General features: G+C 32.1%; 1 protein-coding gene across 9 annotated transcripts; it reads left to right on the forward strand.

Annotated features, from left to right (window-relative positions):
• Nucleotides 1-22,887, forward strand: Ufd4 (ubiquitin fusion-degradation 4-like). 9 transcript variants are annotated; one of them, XM_074252919.1, is made up of 15 exons: nt 1-265; nt 944-978; nt 1,772-2,798; nt 4,247-5,004; nt 7,802-8,210; nt 9,201-9,236; nt 9,402-9,686; nt 10,733-12,729; nt 13,136-13,340; nt 14,469-14,672; nt 14,759-15,018; nt 16,211-16,381; nt 16,453-16,851; nt 17,659-19,340; nt 21,137-22,887. In XM_074252919.1, exons 3-15 carry the CDS (start codon nt 1,772-1,774, stop codon nt 21,417-21,419), a joined length of 7,716 nt encoding a protein of 2,571 aa, XP_074109020.1. In that variant the 5' UTR covers nt 1-265; nt 944-978; the 3' UTR covers nt 21,420-22,887. The 9 variants fall into 9 exon arrangements, with proteins under 9 accessions (XP_074109020.1, XP_074109023.1, XP_074109021.1 ...); XM_074252922.1 differs by having other exon boundaries at nt 16,471-16,851; XM_074252920.1 differs by having other exon boundaries at nt 16,223-16,381.
• Nucleotides 22,888-22,954: the final 67 nt, after the last annotated feature.

A 22,954-nucleotide genomic window follows, 5' to 3' on the forward strand; every position in this document is an offset into this window, starting at 1 on the left:
CAACACGTCACGTAAATGGCAAAGTACATCGCTGAGGGAGAAATAAAGACTTTTAAGAGTGCGAGACAAAGCTGATCCCTGAGCTCCCGTAATTAGTAACTTTACGGAGCCCTTTGTTCGAATTTACAAGTAAATACATTATCGCATTACAGTTATTACAAAGGTGTCATAAATTACAAGCAAGGTAACGATCAACTTCTAGCAATGGCGACTTGACCCCTCAAAGAATGGAACACTTTTCAACATCGACATTGTATATCTCGAGGTAGGTTTCTGCTTTTGATTGTAAATTTTCATACACTTGTATACTTATTTCCCGTTAATTATTAACATTTTTGATAATTGCTCATCCAGATGACCTTTTTTTCCAGAACCAGTTGATAATTCGACATGCTTCTCTACATATATACATGTATATACCAAGTCTCTATATATACATACAATACATACACACACACACACACACACACACACACACACACACACACACACACACACACACACACACACACACACATATATATATATATATATATATATATATATATATATATATATATATATATATATATATATATATATATATATATATATATATATATATACATCAGAAATTACAATCGTCATGCAAAACATATCCCCTCTTTTTAAAATTCATTGTCATACTTTTGATCCAAACTTACTCAGTAATAAAATTATTTATAAATTTTTCCATAGACATTTCGAGATATATATTTATATATTTGTGTACACATATATAAATTTACAAGACCATCTGGAACATTTATTTTTGGAAAAAAAAAAAAAAAAAAAAATTGGATATATATTTATCAGTTATTGCAACATATACACATGCATCCTTGGCATAAAAGTCTACCCAAAATATTTTTTCGAGGTCTTTGTTATTAAAAAAAATAAACTTTCCTTCTTTTTTTTTTTTCAGATTCTTTTTTCGAGTTTAATTAAAAAGCCAATAAGGTAATTGTTAATTTTTACTGGTGATATTATTCTACACAGTTCAACTTAGCTGTAATTTTTTATTTTAATTTAAATAGTTTACATGTAACAGTGAAAGTAGTTTACGTACTAGGAATTTTTAAATAAATAAATTATCAGAGACATTTTATAAACTACTTTAAGAGAAATTTTTAATAATATATAACGTAGTCACATAACCAAAATATTCAAGCTCAAAAAACTTGAAGCATTAAATTTTTTTTTTTAATTAAAATTCATTTTTTTTAAACCAAAAAAATTAATTTGAAATTTATTAAAAATTTGAATTTATAATTTTTTTAGTTTTAAAAATTCAACGAAATACTCTAATTCAATGTTAAAAAATATTACGTAAAAGAAGACACATATTTCTCGCAAAGTCATGGTTACTGGAAAACATTGACATATCGAGTTTGATAAAAAAATCCGTGGAAATTTTTTAAGTATACAAAAATACAGTAGTCAAATAAAAAAATTCAAGTATAATTTCTCATTTAATACAGAACGTTGTAAATAATTCTTAAAATAGATTGAATTTTGATTAAAAAAATTTGATTAATGACATTTATATGACAATTAATGACATAAATACTTATGACAATTGAAGGTTATTAGATATATTAAGAAAAAAAAGTGCTGGCTGATGATGTCCTTAGACGTTAAAAAAATGTGTAACCAAAAAGAGATTTACTATGAGGTTGGACTGTGGTAGTATAAATTAAAAATAACAATAAAATAAAAGTAATACTAATAAAATTGAATATTGTGAATTTAGATGGCGGATGTTGATCCAGAGACGCTGCTAGAATGGCTGAGCATGAGCCAGGGTGATGAACGGGACATGCAGCTGATCGCATTGGAACAGCTGTGCATGCTACTGCTGATGAGCGACAATGTGGACCGGTGCTTCGAGATCTGTCCTCCAAGAACATTTTTACCCGCATTGTGCAGAATATTCCTAGACGAGCATGCACCCGATAGCGTGCTGGAAGTAACTGCGCGTGCTATAACTTACTATCTCGATGTATCTGCGGAGTGTACGAGACGAGTGGTGGGGATGGAGGGTGCCGTGAGAGCGATTTGCGGACGGCTATCAGGAGCCGCGCTTGGCTGCAGAGCGAGCAGAGATTTGGCGGAGCAGTGCATCAAGGTTCTGGAGTTGGTTTGTGCTCGAGAAGCCGGAGCTGTTTTCGAAGCCGGAGGTCTTCCCTGCGCGCTAGGATTCATAAGAGAAAACGGAGCACGAGTTCATCGGGACACTTTGCACTCGGCGATGGCAGTAGTCTCCAGACTGTGCGGGAAAGTCGAGCCCCAGGACAAGACGCTTCCCGATTGCGTGGAAGCTTTATCGACTTTATTGAGACACGAAGACGCCCATGTGGCTGATGGCGCACTGCGTTGCTTTGCGTCACTGGCAGACCGCTTTTCCCGACGGGGAACAGATCCAGCGCCACTCGCTAGCAATGGACTCGTCTCAGAGCTCCTTTACAGGCTGTCCAATGCTGCTGGACCAGGAACGTCCATCGCAGCTGCTGCTAACAATCCTAAGACACCTCCACCTTCTACGACGTCTTCAACGATACCGGCCCCAGAACCCAAGTCTTGTGCCTCGGTTTCCACGATTATTAGTCTTTTGTCTACGCTTTGCCGGGGATCTCCCTCAATTACACACGATCTGCTGCGATCAGATCTCCCAGATGCTATTGAAAAGGCTTTGAAAGGCGATGAGAGGTGCGCGTTGGACTCAATGCGTCTTGTAGATTTACTTCTTGTATTGTTGTTTGAAGGAAGATCTGCTCTTGGTAAGGATTATTTTTATTATTATTATTTAAATTTATTTGACCTTAGAGCCAAAGCTTTCTTAAGGCCTTGAACAAACAATACATTTTTTGTACAAGTATAAAGCATTAAAATATAATTACAATGATAATTTTAGATCAATTACGAGTTAAGGCTTTTAAGTTTTATGAAAATAAGTAATTGATTTTGTACAGCAGTTAATCAGTGAATCAATGAACAGTTTGAACAGAAATTATAGTATAATAATTATTTTAATTGCCGTTTTCGAGAAAAAATGCAAAGAAGGAATTTTGAAATTCAGTAAGACTGTTAAAAAATACTTTTCAATTTATTATTTTTTTAATTCATTAAGGCAAGGCTAGTAGGAAATAAAAAAAAATCTATTTTCTTTTGTATTTCTGATCGTTTGTATTTCTAAAAATAACATATTGAAATTTTGAATATGCATTGTTCCAAATTTTGGTAAATTTAGTATACTACAATATTTTGAAATTAAATATCGAGTCTGAAAAAAATTAATAATTTATGGATGCTAATATTACTATATTACCTTGTAAGTTTAAAAATTATTTATTAATTTTGCTAATCTTTAAATGCGTGTATTTTTGAAATTAGCTTATTATTAAGGTTATTAATAAGCTTATTATATATTTAACAGCTTAATGGTTAAATTACAAAACGAAAACACGATAAAATAAAATATCGGATTTAATTGAAAAAAGTCAAACTTCAGGAAACTAAACTTTCAGAATTATTGATAGAATTATAAAATTTTGATAATCTTAATAAACATTTAAGCAATTTTAGTAAATAAAATAAAATTTTTTTAATTTGAACCGTCTTTTGTATTTTTACATGAAATCCATTTTTTATTATTATTATATTACTTTTATTATTATTACTTATTATATTACTTTTATTATTATTATTTTTATTATTATTATATTACTTTAATAGCTTTTTTTTTTTTTTATTATTAAAAATGTATGTGTTTTGATGGTATAAAAATGGTAATGTTAAGAGGCCAAAAATCATCAAATTTTATAGCGAAATTTATAAACTTTTTTTTTTTTTTAAACTTCGCCAATTTTCAATTAACTTCTAGTTTTTTTTATTTCGTGTACTGTGAAGGCCACAATCACTGCAGTAGAGCCAACTTTTTTTTTGTCATTGGTGGAAATACTCAACTACTAAATTGATGTTGAAGATTTTTATAAATCTGACCCAAAAATTTCAAAAAAATCTATACAATGGTTTTTGTTTAAAAAATAATTTTTTTTAACCATCTTCTTAAATTTTTTTGAAGTTTAATTTTAGCTCAGTCATAAAAAAAACAATGTTTAATAAAAAAAAAATCAATTATTAAATTAATAATTGTACAAATTAATAGAATTTTTTTTTTTGTAAAAAATTTCCAATTTTTAATAAAAAAAAAAATTGTAACTTTTAGGTCGCGGTGGAGCAGCTGGTGGACCTTCAGGGCCTCTTCTGCCTCGGTTGCGTCGACTAGACAGCGCGGGGGAAAAGTCACACCGGCAGTTAATCGATTGCATACGCTCGAAAGACACGGATGCGCTGATAGAGGCGATCGATTCTGGAGGCATTGAAGTTAATTTCATGGACGACGTGGGACAGACTTTACTTAACTGGGCATCGGCGTTTGGAACTCAGGAAATGGTTGAGTTTCTCTGTGACCGTGGTGCTGATGTCAATAAAGGACAGCGCTCGTCTAGCCTACATTACGCCGCGTGTTTCGGCAGACCTGCAATTGCCAAAGTATTATTAAGACATGGTGCCAACCCGGATCTGCGCGATGAAGATGGCAAGACTCCGCTCGACAAAGCCCGTGAACGTGTTGATGAAGGCCACCGGGAAGTCGCGGCTATTTTGCAGAGTCCTGGAGAGTGGATGTTGCCCCCCAGTAATCGGGAACACAGAAAGCAAGACAGTGATGTTGATAGTGAATACACAGAACCAAAGGGTGACCCTGAGATGGCGCCCGTTTATTTAAGGAGATTGTTACCTGTTTTTTGTGCCACTTTTCAGTCGACTATGTTACCTAGTGTAAGGAAGGCTAGTTTAAATTTGATACGTAAGATGGTACATTATATTCAGCCTGATCTACTGGTCGAGACTTGCGGAGCTGATAAAACTTCAGGATGCGGAGCTATGCTGGTTGAAGTTATAACCAATGTTTTAGATAACGAGGTAATTTTTTATTATTTTAGATTCTGCACACGTTTACATTTATCGGTGTGCTATTGCTTGGCTATAGGTATAAATACTTACGGAAAAAATACTTTAAAAATTACAGAAAAATTTTTCTATTGAAAAATGTGAGATTTAATGGAACATTAAATTAAATGGTTGAGGTAAAGGCTCCATATATTGACTAATTAAGATAAAATGGTTAATATGTTGATAGAAGGAGTTATTTATTTTGTTTTATTAACTTATTTGATTGGAAATAATTTTTTTTTTTAATTTGTTGAAAATATAGAAATATATTTGCAAACAAAATGATATTCATTAATAGTTAATAAATATTTATTAAAGTAACGTTAAAAAAAAATAAAAGGGAGTTTTAAAATCTCCAACAAATTATCTGCCAGAGTCTGTCATGATTTTTTGAAAAAAATTTTCTCTCCTTTATATCATTGCAGGTAATTTTTTACCGCGTCTTTTGTCCTGATAGCTTTATTATTGGATTACAAATTTTTATTAACAGTTAATAAATTTCTTTAGGGTGAAAATTTCTTGTTTAAAGTGTGATGTAAAAATACGATATGATTATTATTATCGCAGAAATAAAAATAATTTTTTTTTACTTATTACAACTAGAGTTAAGGCTTCAAATATTGACCAGCTTAGATAAAATTAACATAAATACATTATTTTTAAATTTATTGGAAGAGTTATACTTTTTTATAGTTTTAACTTACAAACTACAATACTTTTGTTTATAAAATACACAATAATAAACATTAAATTTTAATAATTAACGTTACAGCCAATTGCTCCGGATATTGACCAGTAGTATTATACTTACTAGACTTGAAAATAATTTTTATTTTTAATCCATAATAGTTTCGACATTAGGTCATTCACTGACATGTTAATAATTTCAGCATTGTTGTCAGTTTTGTATTTTGATACAATATTATCTTCAGTACTCAAATTTAAGTCTATTGCCTAAGTCACTCTAAAATTAGGTACATTGGATAATTTACAATAACAATTGTTGACCAGAGTATTATTTCAATTATTGACATGCTCTCTTTCTAACAAAAACAATTGATAAGTAATCTTCGACATTAAATTGTTTTGACAAATATTTATTTATTGATTATGAAGTATTTAATTTGACACAAGTTGATGATATATGTACTTACCAAACACCTCGAGAAAAAAAACTTGTCCTAAAAGAATCATAGGCTTACGATCCTAATTGTGACACAATTTAGGACATTTTATTGACAAATTTATGACACCAAATCGAAATCAAATTTAGAAAAATATTGTCGCTATTACTTAGAGAAAAAATATTGTAAAAAATACTTTTGTGACACTTTTTTAGGACACTTTTATGACAATTTTAGAAAACTCTTAACGATTAGAGGATACTTTTATGATAGCTTTATTATATGTTATTTTTATGACAATTTTAGGATACTTTTATGACAATTTAGAACACTTTTATGACAATTTTATAAAAGTAAATTTTCTGACATTTGTACACAAACTTTTTTTTTATTATAGCAACTGCATTTATATTGTTTATACGTAAATTTTTATTTAAAGTATAATTAAAAATTGATAATTACCAACTCAATATAAAATTAAGTTGGTATTGCCTGGTCAATATTTGGTTCCTTTACTTTCTTAAAAAAAACTCTAAAAGAAAATAAATCTTTTCTTAAAGATTAAGTACTTATTTTTTCCACTAAAAACAACAAAAAATAAATCTTTCTGTAATTTTTTACACCTTTTTCCGTACTTGCTTTAATAGTAATTAAAGTATAATTAATTCTTCTGGGTCAAGGGTTAATGGTGTATAAAATATATAATCAGTACTTTTTTATAGAAAGTAATATTCTCTGGGAAAAAAAAAAAAAAAAAAACGAAAAATCCCTTATAAATACTCTCCTTAACTTCGACGAGAAAAAAAAAAAACAAGCCCCTTGATCGTATAAGGTGCAAAAAAAAGATACGGAATTCTAGCCGGCTAGTAACTGCGTAAAGGGAATAAAAATAGAAGTGAGGCATGCAGGCAGACGCTTAAATAAAAAGATTCTGATAGACAAGCTAAATTGTTTGCAGGATTTTGAGATAAAAGCAACGCCACCACCGCCTCCACCTCTCAAGTTGATTGTTGGTCCCAAATTGCCCTGCCTTCGCAAGTCTACTTCTACTTCTTCCAGTTCCCAGAACTACATTATTGATAAAACGGTAGTAGCATCCGTAGTTTCTTTTCAAGTTCACCTAGCAATGCTCAACAGCAACAACTACCAACAATTACCAACTACCAAATTACCAATACCCACTCAACACATTATATTAGTCGTTTATTATTATGTCGCGAGTTATTAACACTACGACTCGTCACGTATTAATTCGATTAAAACTATTTTGTGGAGGTGGAAATATGTTAATTTATTAATTAAATCATTTAATTGTTCACTTAACTCAATATTATATTTTATATTAATATTACTACTTGACAAGTGAAATAATAAATACCCAATTGTCCTTAATTACACTCACGTTTAATAGCAAAAAAAAAAAAAAAAAGTTTAATAATAAATACGAGGCTGAGCTTCTTAAAGGACACGAATGTTCTCTGCCTGCAAGCCTTTACGTTTAAAAATAATTTCATTGTTTTTTATTTAATTTAATGATACATGTTTTTGCTTGCCTAAGTATTAAATCTGTGATTAATTTGCCATTTATTAATTAACAATTGTTTACGGAAAAATCTGATTTTTGGTTGATTATTTTATTATAGGAAGACGAAGATGGGCACCTGGTTATTCTGCAGATGATTCAAGATTTGATGATGAAAGGCAAAGAAGAATTCCTTGAACACTTTGCGCGTCTCGGAGTATTCTCTAAAGTCGCGGCTCTCGCGGGACCACAAGACACACCTGCCGAACCTGAAAATGAACCTGCTGTGGCAACCGCCTCCACGGGCGATGAACACAAATTAGAAGACGCGAGAGAACTGCTTGTGGGCCGCGCTTATCATTGGAGAGACTGGTGCATTTGCCGTGGCCGTGACTGCCTTTACGTTTGGTCGGACGCCGCGGCCTTGGAGTTGTCTAATGGCAGTAACGGATGGTTCCGGTTTATTCTGGATGGGAAATTGGCTACCATGTACTCCAGCGGTAGCCCTGAAGGAGGCACTGATGCTACTGGTGAGAACATCCTTTTTATTTAAGACGTAAAAAATGTTCGGTAGCTAAATATTTTTATTAAACTAAAATTATTATACATTTGAAAATTTTTCGGAATTTTTTTTATAAAAAAAAATTGAAAATTTTTTTTACTTTTAATTTGAGGGGTCATTCTGGTTCCGGCGCTCGAAGAGAAGCAAATATTAATTTTTTTTTTACACAGAAATTATTATAGATATTAATACAAAATTTATTCAGCTCAACAAATACACTTTTGAATAACATTAAAAATATCTAAATTTATTTTTTTTATATCTCGTTGCTAGTGCCAAAAGGACGTATCATTTTTTTTTAATTTTTTAATTTAAACATCGTAAAATAATATAGTATTAGTCTTCCGATTGCTTACAAATTTTAACACAATACTATTAAGTTTATATACTTTTCAAGAATGTAAAAAATTTTTTTTTCAAAGTTAAAAAACAGAGTGATCCCTTAATAATTGAATAAGATAAAAAAGTAGTTAGAAGTCTGCAATTTTTCAGTATTATAAATATTTATTCATACATGAGATGATATATTATGGATAATTTAAAAAATGAAGAACATTTTTTATGGACAAAAATAAAACAAATAATAAAAGCTGCATTCTGCAGTCTCTAGGTCTATTTTATAACTAAAAAAAATTTTTTAATTTCATTTATACACCTTTAGAATAATAATAAAAAAAAAAAAAAGATTACAATCTACTAATTTGTAAAGCTAACTTGAACATAACTTACTAAATAATTTTTTAATCTTTGAGTTTTATTGAATAAAGAACTCATAGAATATTAATCTAAAGGTTTGTACAATAAAATTGTTTAAAATTATTTTACGTAGACTAAAAATAATTTCATTTGCAATTTAAAAACATTAAAAAAAATCATCAGTTGAATAAAAAATTGTAATTAACGAAGTGTGAATATTAGCTTAGAGATTAACTTTTTTTTTTTTACTAACTGCCAACAGGAAAAGGGCGAAACACCGAATCACTTACAACAGAAGGTGGGTTTCAAATTCGTACATCATTAATCATTATTAATTATTAATTAATTAACTCCCCATTATTTGTCGCCATGTTGCCATACTGAGCGTTAATTAATTAATAAATTAATAAAACTGTGTTGTTTATTGGTTGAATAATTAATAACTGGTTTGTAAATTTAAAAGTAATGGCGTCGATTGCAGAGAGTCGTGGCGAATTTTTGGAAAAATTACAACGCGCACGAGGACAAGTTAAACCTAATACCGTAAGTCAACCTGTTCTTTCAAAGCCCGGTCCCACACGTTTAGTAGTGGGTAATTGGGCACTTTCGAGTCGCAAAGAAAGCGAAATGTGTATTCATAATAGTGACGGGCAACAACAAGCTACTATTTTACGCGAAGATTTGCCCGGATTTATTTTTGAATCCAATCGCGGTACTAAGCACTCTTTTACAGCTGAAACTAGTTTAGGTATGTATTTTTCAAAAAATTATTTAAGGTAAAAGCCCCTATTAATAACAGAGCCCCCACTATTGACACCCGATTAAATTTTATTATTTCATTATACAAATCCGTTAATATTCACATTTGTTGATATTTCATGACAAATTTACATATTTTTAAAATTAAAAAATAGTAAAATTTAATTCCAAGGTATAAAATATTTACCGCAAAAAAATTTCATTTTTTTAAGTAGGCCAAAACTGCTTATACGTTTGTAACTTCTTAACAATATTGTTAAGAAAGACCTTATTTTCAAATCGAGATTTCTCAATAATTTTTATGTAATTGCATTGTTTAAAATTATTTTAGATTATTTATAGTCTAAATAACCATATAATCATTTACTCATACTTTATCGAGTTAAAATTAATTTTAAAATAGCGAATGTCAATGATGGGGACACAAAAATTAACTTGCGTCAATCAACGACATTGGCCATAATTTAAGGCAACCTGACCGCCTTAACATACACATCAACGTATTAATGTTTACATACTGTCATATGATTTTATAAAAATTAAAGTATTTAAGACTAGAAAAATTTGCTAAAAAACAAACCTGGTAAAAAATATAGAAAAGCTAGGTCTTAAATGAATTTTAAAATAATAAAAATTATTGATAGTTTTGCATTAGTTAGTAAAATTGATTATTGTTAACATAAATTTAACTGTTTAAATAAACGACTTGTCAATCAATAATAGGGTCAATGGTATGTCAATAATCGGCTCTTTGAATTTTTTGCGCTGTCAATAATACATACATTCGACCTATTGGTTTTAAGTTGATATAATAATTGTTAAATTTACTGCTATTAAAGTTAATTAATTAAATTATATAAGTAAAAACAATGATTAAGGTGTTCTATAAAAAAAAAGTTGACAATATTAATTTGAAACACGATAAAAAAATTCAAATATTCATGATAACTCTTATAGTGTCAATAATGGAGGCTTTTACCTTATTTCAATTAAAAAAAAAAATCATAACTCTAACAAAAAATAATTAATGTCTAGGTCCAGATTTCGCAGCAGGATGGGCTGGAAAGCGTTGCAAGCGTTTGAGATCAAAGATAGAAGCAATAAAGCAGAAAGTAAAAACCCAAGCCCAAGAGATCTACGAGAGTTACTTCAAAGCAGCCCAAGCCCAGCCACGTGGAGTCGTTGCCAAGTTAGCAGCTATAGTAAACCAGATAGACAAAGCATATCAGAAGCAATTATCAGGCAACCGGGAGTGGCGTAGTGTCTTGCAGTCAGCTTTAGAAGAGCTAAAGATGCTGCTGAACGAAGAAGGCCGCGTTTCAGCCTACGAATTGCATTCCAGCGGGCTTGTCCAGTCGCTTCTGGGTCTCCTGGCCAACCCATCTGGCCCCCAAGTAACCACTGTACGTGCAAACCGCATGCGACTTCAACGGATAGCCGTCTTCAAGAACTGCTTCAAAGCCAAAGACACCAACGACGGTAACTCAGCAAAAGTGCTGGTCCAAAAATTAGTCTCAGTCCTCGAGTCGATTGAGAAGCTCCCTGTTTATCTTTACGACACCCCTGGCTCCGGATACGGGTTACAGATTCTCACTCGCCGGCTTCGTTTCCGCCTCGAGCGTGCTCCCGGTGAATCTTCGCTGATTGATAGGTCTGGGCGGAGTCTGAAAATGGAGCCGCTGAGTACTATCCAGCAACTGGAGAACCACCTGCTGAAAATGATCGCCAAGCAGTGGCACGATCACGATCGCTCAACCTTCACCTTCGTTAAAAAATTAAAAGAAGGCACCAAAATGACCTTCCAGTACTCTCACGACTTTGATGAAAACGGGATCCTCTATTGGATAGGCACCAATGCAAAAACCAGCCCGGAGTGGGTGAATCCCGGTCAATATGGTCTGGTAGTTGTGACATCCAGCGATGGACGCAGCTTGCCTTACGGACACCTTGAGGACATCTTAAGTCGCGATCAAAGCGCGTTGAACTGCCATACCAACGACGACAAACGCGCCTGGTTTTCTATCGACCTCGGAGTCTGGGTTATTCCCAGTGCTTACTCGCTTCGTCACGCTCGTGGGTACGGAAAGAGCGCTCTCAGGAACTGGATGTTCCAGGCTTCCAAGGATGGTATCAACTGGACCACTTTGTACACGCATATCGACGACTGTTCGCTAAATGAACCCGGCAGCACGACAACTTGGACCCTGGAATCTCCTGGAGAAGAAACTCAGGGCTGGAGACACTTGAGATTACAGCAGACAGGAAAGAATGCCTCGGGACAGACGCACTATTTGTCAGTCTCGGGTTTTGAAGTTTATGGAGAAGTTACTGGAGTCTGCGAGGACTTGGGACGCGCGGCAAGAGAAGCTGAAGCGGGAGTGAGACGTCAGAGACGATTGATAAAGACCCAGGTGTTGAAACACTTAGTCGCGGGAGCACGTGTCGCTCGTGGGCTCGATTGGAAGTGGAAGGACCAAGACGGAGTGCCTCCAGGTGAAGGTTCTATCACTGGAGAGCTTCACAACGGATGGATCGACGTTACCTGGGACCACGGAGGTTCCAATTCGTATCGTATGGGTGCTGAGGGCAAGTACGACCTCAGGCTGGTTGGCACGAGTATGGACGGTGAGAACAAGAACAAAAATGGATCTGGAGTTCTGACTGGAAGGAAGTCCAGCAGCACTCCCAGTTTACCAGACTGCACTGATGTTAGCATGCGTGGCTCGGTTGCTTCGACGGAACAGGCAGCTAGTGCTGAGAATCTCGCGGCTAAGCAGGCTGCTGAGTCTATTGCGGAGAGTGTACTGTCGGTTGCACGCGCTGAAGCCGTGGTAGCGGTCACTGGAGAAGGAGGAGCTAATAATACTGGGGAACTCTCTGTGGTACTTCATCCGAGACCTGATAATGCGGTCACCAGTGATCTGGTCACCATTGTTGAGAGTCTGGCTTTGAATACTGACTGCCCGCCAAACAGCAACAGCAATCGCGCGTCTAGTTCGAAGCCTCTGTTTTCTACAGTTCGCGGTAACAAGGTAAATGCTTTTTTAGATTTATATTTATTTTGCACGACTCATGATGCGAAGCATTTATAAAAACTACATGAATCTCAGAATTTTTTTAAATAATGTTGATTGTGGTACACGGAAAAAAGTAAACTGTAAAATTCACCCGGATTCCGACTAATTTTTATAATTTCAAACAGTAAAGCAGACATCGGGGTGGCAAAAATATAAATACTACAAAACTTCTCATCTCATTTTGAGTCATAATTAGGTGAAAAATAAACATTTAAAATTTTTTTTTTTTTTTGAGCATGAGCATTATGAGCATCATGAGCATTATGAGTCGTGCACTTTTGGATTTTTCAAGCTGTTTTTAATTACTGTTGGGTGTTTAATCACTAATTATGTGTAATTGTTGTTTAAATGTTGCTTTTAGCCAACAAGCGGTTTATTGAGTCTCGAAGCGTCAGAAGTACTCGACCGGCTTCGCGAAGGCGCTGATCGGTTACGTAATAACACTAACAGTTTCTTGAGTGGTGAATTACTTGGTTTAGTACCTGTTAGGATATCTGTGTCCAGCGAAACTGACGAGAACTCGATGAGGATCAGACCAGTTCCGCGTCATAATCCTGCTATTGATGGTACGTATTTTTTTTTTTTTTTTTGGTCAAGTTTTTTGACCAGAGTGAAGAAATAAAAAACTCTGTTTTTGGAGTAAAATGGAGTTTGATTTGAGCGGATTAATTGTAGAGTTAATATGGATTTTAATTTGAAAAACATCCTAGTAGATAATTTTTAGACTATAATAAATTTTAATTAGCTGAAATAAGTTTTATATTTCGAATTTATTAACAAATAATTCGAACAATTTATTTTGATTTAAATTTAAATTTGTAAATATTAATTACATTTCTTTTAATTAAAATTTTTTGGAACATTGAATTAAATTTTCATCAAGATTATTTTGAGTTTCAGTTTTGTTGATAAATCTTGACGTAAAAAGTAGAAAATGATACAATATTATGTTTAATTGAATAAAATTAATTATTTTAATATTATTGAAATTGATTTCTATACGGCAATGTTTAAGATTTCTTTTTAAAAACTAAATTATTATAGAGAAAATTTCTAAAAAAATTCAACTTGTAAAAATTAAAAAAAAAAATATTGAAAAAATTTATGTGAGCTTGTAGCTAAGTAATCCATAATTTTTACGCAAGAATGTTTACGCAAAAATTTAGAATTTTCTGGCAGTATGCCTCAACTACGACAACTACCTTAAATATTAAAATTTATTTATTTTATAAAACTTAGAAAAAATGTTGTATTAATTTACAAAAATTTTTAAGTTCGCGTTTTATGATTTCTAAATGATAAAAAATTATTTTTATTGTCAGTTAAAAACCATCCACTTTATATTTGCTCTGCAATTTTTTTATCGTGGATAATTAATTTGTGACTGATGACTAACTACTTTACATTATTTAAATAATTTAATTTCATTATTATAACTAATGATTATGATACTAAAATTAGCCGACACTCAACAATTTTTGATTTTTTTTTTATTAATTGAATTAGAACTAAAAAAAATATTTCTAAAAAATTGCACGCATGATTTTTAAAATTTTCTACATGTGAAAATTTTTCTTTTAATTTTTCAAAAATTATTTTTCAATAAAATAAATTATAAAAATTTTTAAATGTCGGCTACTTTGATTTTCATCTAATGATTAATGATAAATAACTAACAAATAAAAATACAACAGCAACAAAAGAATGCAACCGTGACAAAGAAGCAACAAGTTCATCATCTCAAAATACAGCTGGAGGATGCCCAGTTGTGGTTACCAATCCGATGTCTGTCTCGGTACCAAATCTAGCATGTACTGATGCTAACAACACCTTAGAAACTACTACGGCGACTGGTTTACTGGAAACATTTGCAGCAATGGCTCGACGACGTACTTTAGGTACGCTTTGTGTTATCATTATCATTATTTTTTCAATTAATAAATTAATAGATTGGGTGATGTATAATGTGACTAATTACTTGTAGGACCAGCTGGTGGACAGCATATCGCACCAAACTCAAACGTAACTCAGAACACACGTGGACCTACATCAGTGTCTAATTTCGTGCGTTTAGCATTGAGTTCAAACTTTACCGGTGGATTGCTCAGTACCGCACAAAGTTATCCCAGCTTGACTAGCAGCAGTCAGGTCGCTGGTAGTGGAGTCACTACGACAACTGGCGCTGGTGGTTTGGGACAGGCTTTGACTATGTCTTTGACCAGTACCAGCAGCGACAGTGAGCAGGTGAGATTTTTTGTTCCTTTTTTTTTTTTATTATTAATTGAAGGTACTACTGATTTTTTAGTTTTTTTTTATGCTAAAATTAGCGGTTGTTTCAATTAATTATTAACGCTTTGCTGTCTTAACTATTTAGTAATTAACATAAATATATACTAACATTTATTAATCTATATTTATTTATTTATTTAATTATCAACATACGCCTATTGATAAAATACATCAAAAGAAAATAATATTATTATAATTTATATTATATATAATATACATAAATATATTATATAAATTCCTACTGAGTAAAGGTCCTCCCCCTTCCCCCTTATCCTTTATTTCTCTAATTCCCAAATTTGTCTTTAATAACAAATTTACCTATTATATATGGCTTTATATATTAGGGAAGTTTTCGAAGTAATTATAAATAGATTAGAATTTCACGCCAAACAAAATTTGTTTATATATTTATTTTATTTTGTACATGTCAATATAGTCATATGTCAAAAATTAATTTATATAATTAAGAGACTGAAAAATTATTTAACGGGTATATCTTTATCGTAAATTGGTTTTGATATTTTTTTTTAGCGATAAGGTAAAAGTCCTCATTATTACCTTACATTATGGCCAATGTCGTTGGTTGACGCAAGTTAATTTTTGTGTCCCCATCATTGACATTCGCTATTTTTAAATTAATTTTAACTCGATAAAGTATAAGTAAATGATTATATGATTATTTAGACTATAAATAATTTAAAATAATTTTAAACAATGCAATTACATAAAAATTATTGAAAAATCTGGATTTGAAAATAAGGTCTTTCTTAACAATATTGTTATAAGAAGTTACAAACGTATAAGCAGTTTTGGCTTACTTGAAAAAATGAAATTTTTTTGCGGTAAATAGTTTACACCTTGGAATTAAATTTTATTATTTTTTAATTTTAAAAATATGTAAATTTGTCATGAAATATCAACAAATGTGAATATTAACAGATTTGAATAATGAAATAATAAAATTAAATAGTGTGTCAATAGTGGGGGCCTTGTATAATTAAACTTATCAAAACTACAAAATATAAATTTATATCTGCTATTAAGTATCACGAATGAACGTTTTTAATTATTAAATAAATAAATGAATTAATAAAAGGTGAATTGTTAATAATAACTCGGTAGACTTCAATTTTAATGTAATGAAAAGTTATGGCTACAGGTGAGCCTTGAAGACTTTTTGGAATCATGTGGCGGCGTGGCAAGCTCTAGTATTGGTGGAGTTCGAACAACTGGCGGTCCTACACTTCTAGGTGAGCTTGACGATGACGAAGAAGTACTAGCAGAAGAAGACGACGACAACGAAGAAAACGATCCTGAGGTAAATTTACCAGCACGACCTTGACCTTTTAAAAGTGACAATTTATATAGCAGTAAATAATTTTACAACAGATCGATTTATTGATCCAGGACGATGACGAGGAAAATGAGGAAGAGGTTGAAGGTGGAGAGGCCGAGTACGAAGAAGTAATGATCTCTCGTAATCTTCTGGCAGCTTATATGGAAGAAGAGACCCCACAGAGTACCAAACGCCGCGCTTGGGACGACGAATTTGTTTTGAAGCGACAGTTTTCTGCGCTTATACCCGCATTCGACCCGAGGCCAGGTCGCACCAATATAAATCAGACAACGGATCTTGAAGTACCGCAACCGGGTAGCGATTTACAGTCCAGTGTACGAGTGGGAACTGTTTCGTCTCCTCGACTGTCACTTTCTCTTAAAGGTCCAGGACTACCTGACACCCCCGATGTCGAGTTATCTCTCACAGATCCGAATGCCAGTATATTCCAGGTAAGATCATGAGATTAAAATTTTTTGATGGATCTATGTTGCATGCCAAATTGTAAAAGGGCGCATAATTTTTTTTTATCCCATAAAATTTGAAATGTTGACTTTTTTTGAAAAGTGGAATCATAACAATATTATACAAGTAATATTAAAATTTTAAAGGTCAAATAGTTTAATAACTATTGTTAAATAAATCTGTCGAATCCCATTTAATCAATGTTAAAAATTAATGGGTTTTACCGTCTGCTGTAAAATTTTCTAAATGTGGGAAAATTAATTTAGCCGATATTTAATCGTTTTAATAATTTTTCTAATGAATAAATTGCTGCATAAAAAAAATGAGAAAAAAAGAAATAGATATTTAGAAATTTTATTAAATTAAAAATCCAATTTTTTAAAAATAATTTTTCGGAAAAAATTTTTTTGTTAAATAAAATTAAAAAATGGTCAAGTGACAGCTAACTTTAATATCATGAAAATTAATAAAAATTAGAAGTGAAAATTTTTAGAAGCATTTTTTATTGTAATTAATTTGTTAAAAAAATTTTTTAAATTGACAACTGACCGCTAACTTTAGTATTATAAAAGTTTTCGGAGTGTTATAAGTCCCTACAATAAAAATACATGAGAGTGTGAATTCAGTTAAAAAAATTTCATTTCTTTAGCTAAAAAATAAACTTGTATAAAATTTTAAACGAATTAATTTTTTATTGCGTTGCAAATTTTTTTAAAAATAAAATTTTTCTCAGTGTTTTAGTTTAATAAAATTTAAATAACATACTCAAATAAAAACTACAATCTGACTTTCAGGCCGTGCAAGAGCTGATGCAGATGACAGAGCTAGGAAGCCGTCAAGAGAAGCTCCGTCGTATCTGGGAGCCAACGTACACGATAATCTACCGGGAATCAAAGGACGAAGAATCTTCAGGCCGCGCAACTCCAATAGTAACCCTCTACTCGGGTAAGCCCGCAGTCAGCAATAACGCCTGCACCGTGGAAGACGTTCTCCAGCTTCTGAGACACGTGTACGTCCTAAGCATCACCCGAGACGACCGCCGGGACTTGACAATCAACGAAGACTCTCTTGAATCTGCCTGCTGGGTGAATCCGGACGACTTTACCTCGAAGAAAATCACCAACAAAGTAATCCAGCAGATCCAAGACCCCCTAGCGCTTGCCGCTGGTGCTCTCCCAGCCTGGTGCGAAGAACTCGCCCGCAGCTGCCCATTCCTGCTGCCTTTCGAGACAAGGCGACTCTACTTCAGCTGTACGGCCTTCGGAGCCTCAAGATCTATCGTCTGGCTCCAAACTCAGCGTGACGCTATTTTAGAGCGTCAACGCGCGCCAGGATTGAGTCCCAGAAGAGACGACAGTCATGAATTCCGGGTTGGAAGACTAAAACATGAAAGAGTGAGCGTTCCCCGTGGCGAGAAACTTCTCGATTGGGCCGAGCAAGTTTTGAAAATCCACGCGCACAGAAAGAGTATCTTAGAAGTTGAATTTGTCGGTGAGGAAGGAACTGGACTGGGTCCAACTCTTGAATTTTTCGCGTTAGTCGCAGCCGAGCTTCAGAGAAAAGATCTAGGCCTGTGGCTCTGCGACGACCACGACCAGTCGGAAGGTTACTCCTGCCCCTCGGACGAGCAAACTAGACCAGCGGGTTACTACGTGATCAGACCCAGTGGACTCTTTTTAGCGCCGTTGCCTCAGAACTCCGAAGCTTGCGACCGCGCGGTAAGATACTTCTGGTTCCTTGGAGTCTTTTTGGCGAAAGTGCTTCAAGACAACCGCCTGGTGGACCTCCCGCTGTCCAGGTCCTTCCTCAAGCTCATGTGCCGGGGAGACATCGCGAACAACGTCAACGAAAAGATTGGACTGACTGGTGTCACTCAAGAAAGCATCTCCTCCAGCATGGCCAGCAGCTTTATCAGCGAAGAGGGAGAGACAGACGGACTCAACTCTCTCGAGCCTAGTCCCTGGTACGACGGTATCCTCGACATCGAGGACCTGGTGATGGTCGACCCGGTCAGAGGGGAATTTTTGAAGGAAATCCAGGCGGTTGCCTCCAGACGCGAGAGGACTATTTCCGAGGGCTGCTCATCTTCTGATGAAGATGTTATTCGTATTAATCATCCGTCCGGCACTTCTGTTGCTATCGAAGACTTGGGGCTCACCATGTCCTACTCCTCCGGGTCTAAGGTCTTTGATTATGATCATGAGGAGCTGGTTGAAGGAGGGTACGATGTTGCAATCACTGTTGACAATGCCAGGGAGTACGCGGAGCTTACCATCGACTATTGTTTGAACAAAGGAATCGCCAGGCAGCTTGAGTCCTTCAAGGCTGGATTTTCAAAAGTTTTTCCCATGGAGAAGCTTCATGCCTTCAGTCCTGAAGAAATTAGGGCGATGCTTTGTGGAGAACAGAATCCTCATTGGACCAGAGAAGATCTGCTCAATTATACTGAACCTAAATTAGGATATACTCGTGAAAGGTTTGTTGATTTTTTGGTTAATACGCTTATAGAAGGAGTTATTAATTTATTTGATAGGAAATCATTTTTTTTATTTGATGAATATATAGAAATATTTTTGCAAATAAAATGATATTCATTAATAGTTAATAAATATTTATTAAAGTAACGTTAAAAAAAATTAAAGGGGGTTTTAAAATCTCTAACAAATTATCTGCCAGAGTCTGTCATGATTTTTTGAAAAAAATTTTCTCTCCTTTATATCATCGCAGGTAATTTTTTACCGCGTCTTTTGTCCTGATAGCTTTATTATTGGATTACAAATTTTTATTAACAGTTAATAAATTTCTTTAGGGTGAAAATTTCTTGTTTAAAGTGTGATGTAAAAATACGATATGATTATTATTATCGCAGAAATAAAAATAATTTTTTTTTACTTATTACAACTAGAGTTAAGGCTTCAAATATTGACCAGCTTAGATAAAATTAACATAAATACATTATTTTTAAATTTATTGGAAGAGTTATACTTTTTTATAGTTTTAACTTACAAACTACAATACTTTTGTTTATAAAATACACAATAATAAACATTAAATTTTAATAATTAACGTTACAGCCAATTGCTCCGAATATTGACCAGTAGTATTATACTTACTAGACTTGAAAATAATTTTTATTTTTAATCCATAATAGTTTCGACATTAGGTCAGATTCACTGACATGTTAATAATTTCAGCACTGTTGTCAGTTTTGTATTTTGATACAATATTATCTTCAGTACTCAAATTTAAGTCTATTGCCTAAGTCACTCTAAAATTAGGTACATTGGATAATTTACAATAACAATTGTTGACCAGAGTATTATTTCAATTATTGACATGCTCTTTCTAACAAAAACAATTGATAAGTAATCTTCGACATTAAATTGTTTTGACAAATATTTATTTATTGATTATGAAGTATTTAATTTGACACAAGTTGATGATATATGTACTTACCAAACACCTCGAGAAAAAAAACTTGTCCTAAAAGAATCATAGGCTTACGATCCTAATTGTGACACAATTTAGGACATTTTATTGACAAATTTATGACACCAAATCGAAATCAAATTTAGAAAAATATTGTCCCTATTACTTAGAGAAAAAATATTGTAAAAAATACTTTTGTGACACATTTTTAGGACACTTTTATGACAAGTTTAGGATACTTTTATGACAATTTTATAAAAGTATTCTAAATTTTTTTTTTTTTTTTTCTATAACAACTGCATTATGTTATGTTTATAGTCAAATTTGTATTTAAAGTACAATTAAAAATTGATAATTACGTAGTGAATATAAAATTAAATTACTGAATTTTTAAAAATCAAGTTATGCTGCCTGGTTAATATTTGGACCCTTTACTTTTTACATTTATTGCATCAATATTAATTTTTCAATTTTTTCTATCAGAAAAGAATTAATAATTCTGATCTAACAAATTTATCTATTGAAGCTATGGGACTATAAATAGCGTCAAAGTTTAATTCTTACACTCATTTTTTATTCAAGAATCTAATTAATATATATCAACTATAAATAAATATTTATTATCAATAGTAACTTGAGTTTAATAGAAAATTTTTTAATCATCAACAAATATTTTTTAACTATTAAAATATATCACATAAATCATCTGACCCTCAAATACAATTTATTAGCAGATAATAAGTCTTATCAAATATAAAAAATCCTTCTAACAGTGAATAAACTTTTTTTATTATTTGTAAAAATAAAAATTTGAGAACAAAACTAAGAAAATTTTTTTTACAGCCCCGGCTTCCAGAGATTCGTCAACGTTTTGATGTCGCTGACCGGTCCTGAGCGTAAGGCCTTCCTGCAGTTCGCGACCGGGTGCTCGGCGTTACCACCGGGCGGTCTCTGCAACCTGCATCCAAGACTGACAGTCGTGCGCAAAGTAGACGCCGGCGCCGGAGGTTACCCATCAGTAAACACCTGCGTCCACTATCTTAAATTGCCCGAGTACCCCACAGAAGAAATGCTAAAAGAACGACTCCTCGCTGCCACCCGGGAGCGAGGTTTTCACTTGAATTAATTTTTAAAAATTCAATTATTCACAACAACCACAAACCATAAATATAATATAATAATAAAAATAATTTTTAAGTGTCATGTGATCGGGCCTCGTGTTTAGTAAACACTTTAACGGTACAGAATTAAATCTCACAATTTATTATTAATATTACTACTATTAATTTATTAATCTTTAATTATATATCACCAGTCTTTAAGTTAATTTTTTTTTCCTTTAAAAATCATTAAGTACTTGTAAATTTAATTGCAGCGAATTAAATAAGTCGGTTTTTTTTTTCTTAAAGTATGAATTAAAATTATAATTAATTGATTAATAAATAAATATATGTTTACCATACATATAATTTAATTTAAAGATGGAATTAATTAGAAGCTTAAACACTGTCCGTCGATTATTTAATTTAATCAAAAATATATTAAAAAAAATATATATATACATAATTATTAATTAAATCAATACTTCTGTACGACAAACAATTAGTCACTCTATTTATTAAAAGCAAGATAATTTTTTTCTTTTTCATTTGTAAAGTTTTTTACTACTCGCTTTTTTTTTTTTTTTTTTTCTTAGAAGATTGTACATTCGATTATTTAATCTTTATTATTGCTTTTCTAATATAATAATAATTATATATATATATTACTTTTGGGTTTTAAATTTACTTTATCTGCCAATATTTTTTAAAAATAAAAATAATATAATATAAAATTTAAATTTAAGCTTGAGTGCTGGTAAATGTAAAATGTTATAAGAATTTTATTTGTAATTGATAAGACAAGACAAGATCAGAAGAGTATTTAAATTTAAAAATAAAAATAAAAAAAAAAAAGAAAAAAAAACTAAATATTTGTTGCCTAATGTATGGATAATATAAATAATATATATTTAAATATATCGACTCTTCATGTTCTGGTCCAAGTTACATAGAATTTATTTATTTAATCAATTAATAAATATTAATTGATGTTGACGGGAAAATAAATTGAATCATGAATTAAGTAGCTTGTTCTTTGTAATTATAAATATAAGTATACTGCATTGCATTAACTGCTTTTTGAAAAAAATACTATATATTGAGATCAGTGAGTTTTAATTTGAATTTAAAATTAAAAATAAAAAAAATGAGGACAATTACGAGGGTACCAAGCTGATTTATAAATTGAAAAATTTTAAAGAGATGAAGACTCGGTATATTGGGCACTACGCATATTTGTACGATACGCTACTTAATGCTCACAAAATAAATAGCTATTGATTATTATTATTATTATGATTATAATTATTGAATCAATTATTTAAATATTATGACTATTATTATTAATTATAAATAATAGAGTAAATAGCAGAAAGAATTAAATTTTAAATGATAAGATAGTTAAGATCAATGTATTATAAATTATTATTATTAATTATAAATAAATATTAAAATTATTGGGGAGATGAATAAATAAAAAAACAAACTTAAAAATATTTTGTTCATTTTTTTACCCTTTTGAATTTAAGGTAGTTGTCGTGGTTAAGGCATACCGCGATGT

The sequence above is a fragment of the Cotesia typhae genome, unplaced genomic scaffold, assembly GCF_013202065.1.
Source record: "Cotesia typhae breed Kobodo isofemale line unplaced genomic scaffold, CoteBio_Ctyphae scaffold_121, whole genome shotgun sequence".
Lineage (NCBI taxonomy): Eukaryota > Metazoa > Arthropoda > Insecta > Hymenoptera > Braconidae > Cotesia > Cotesia typhae.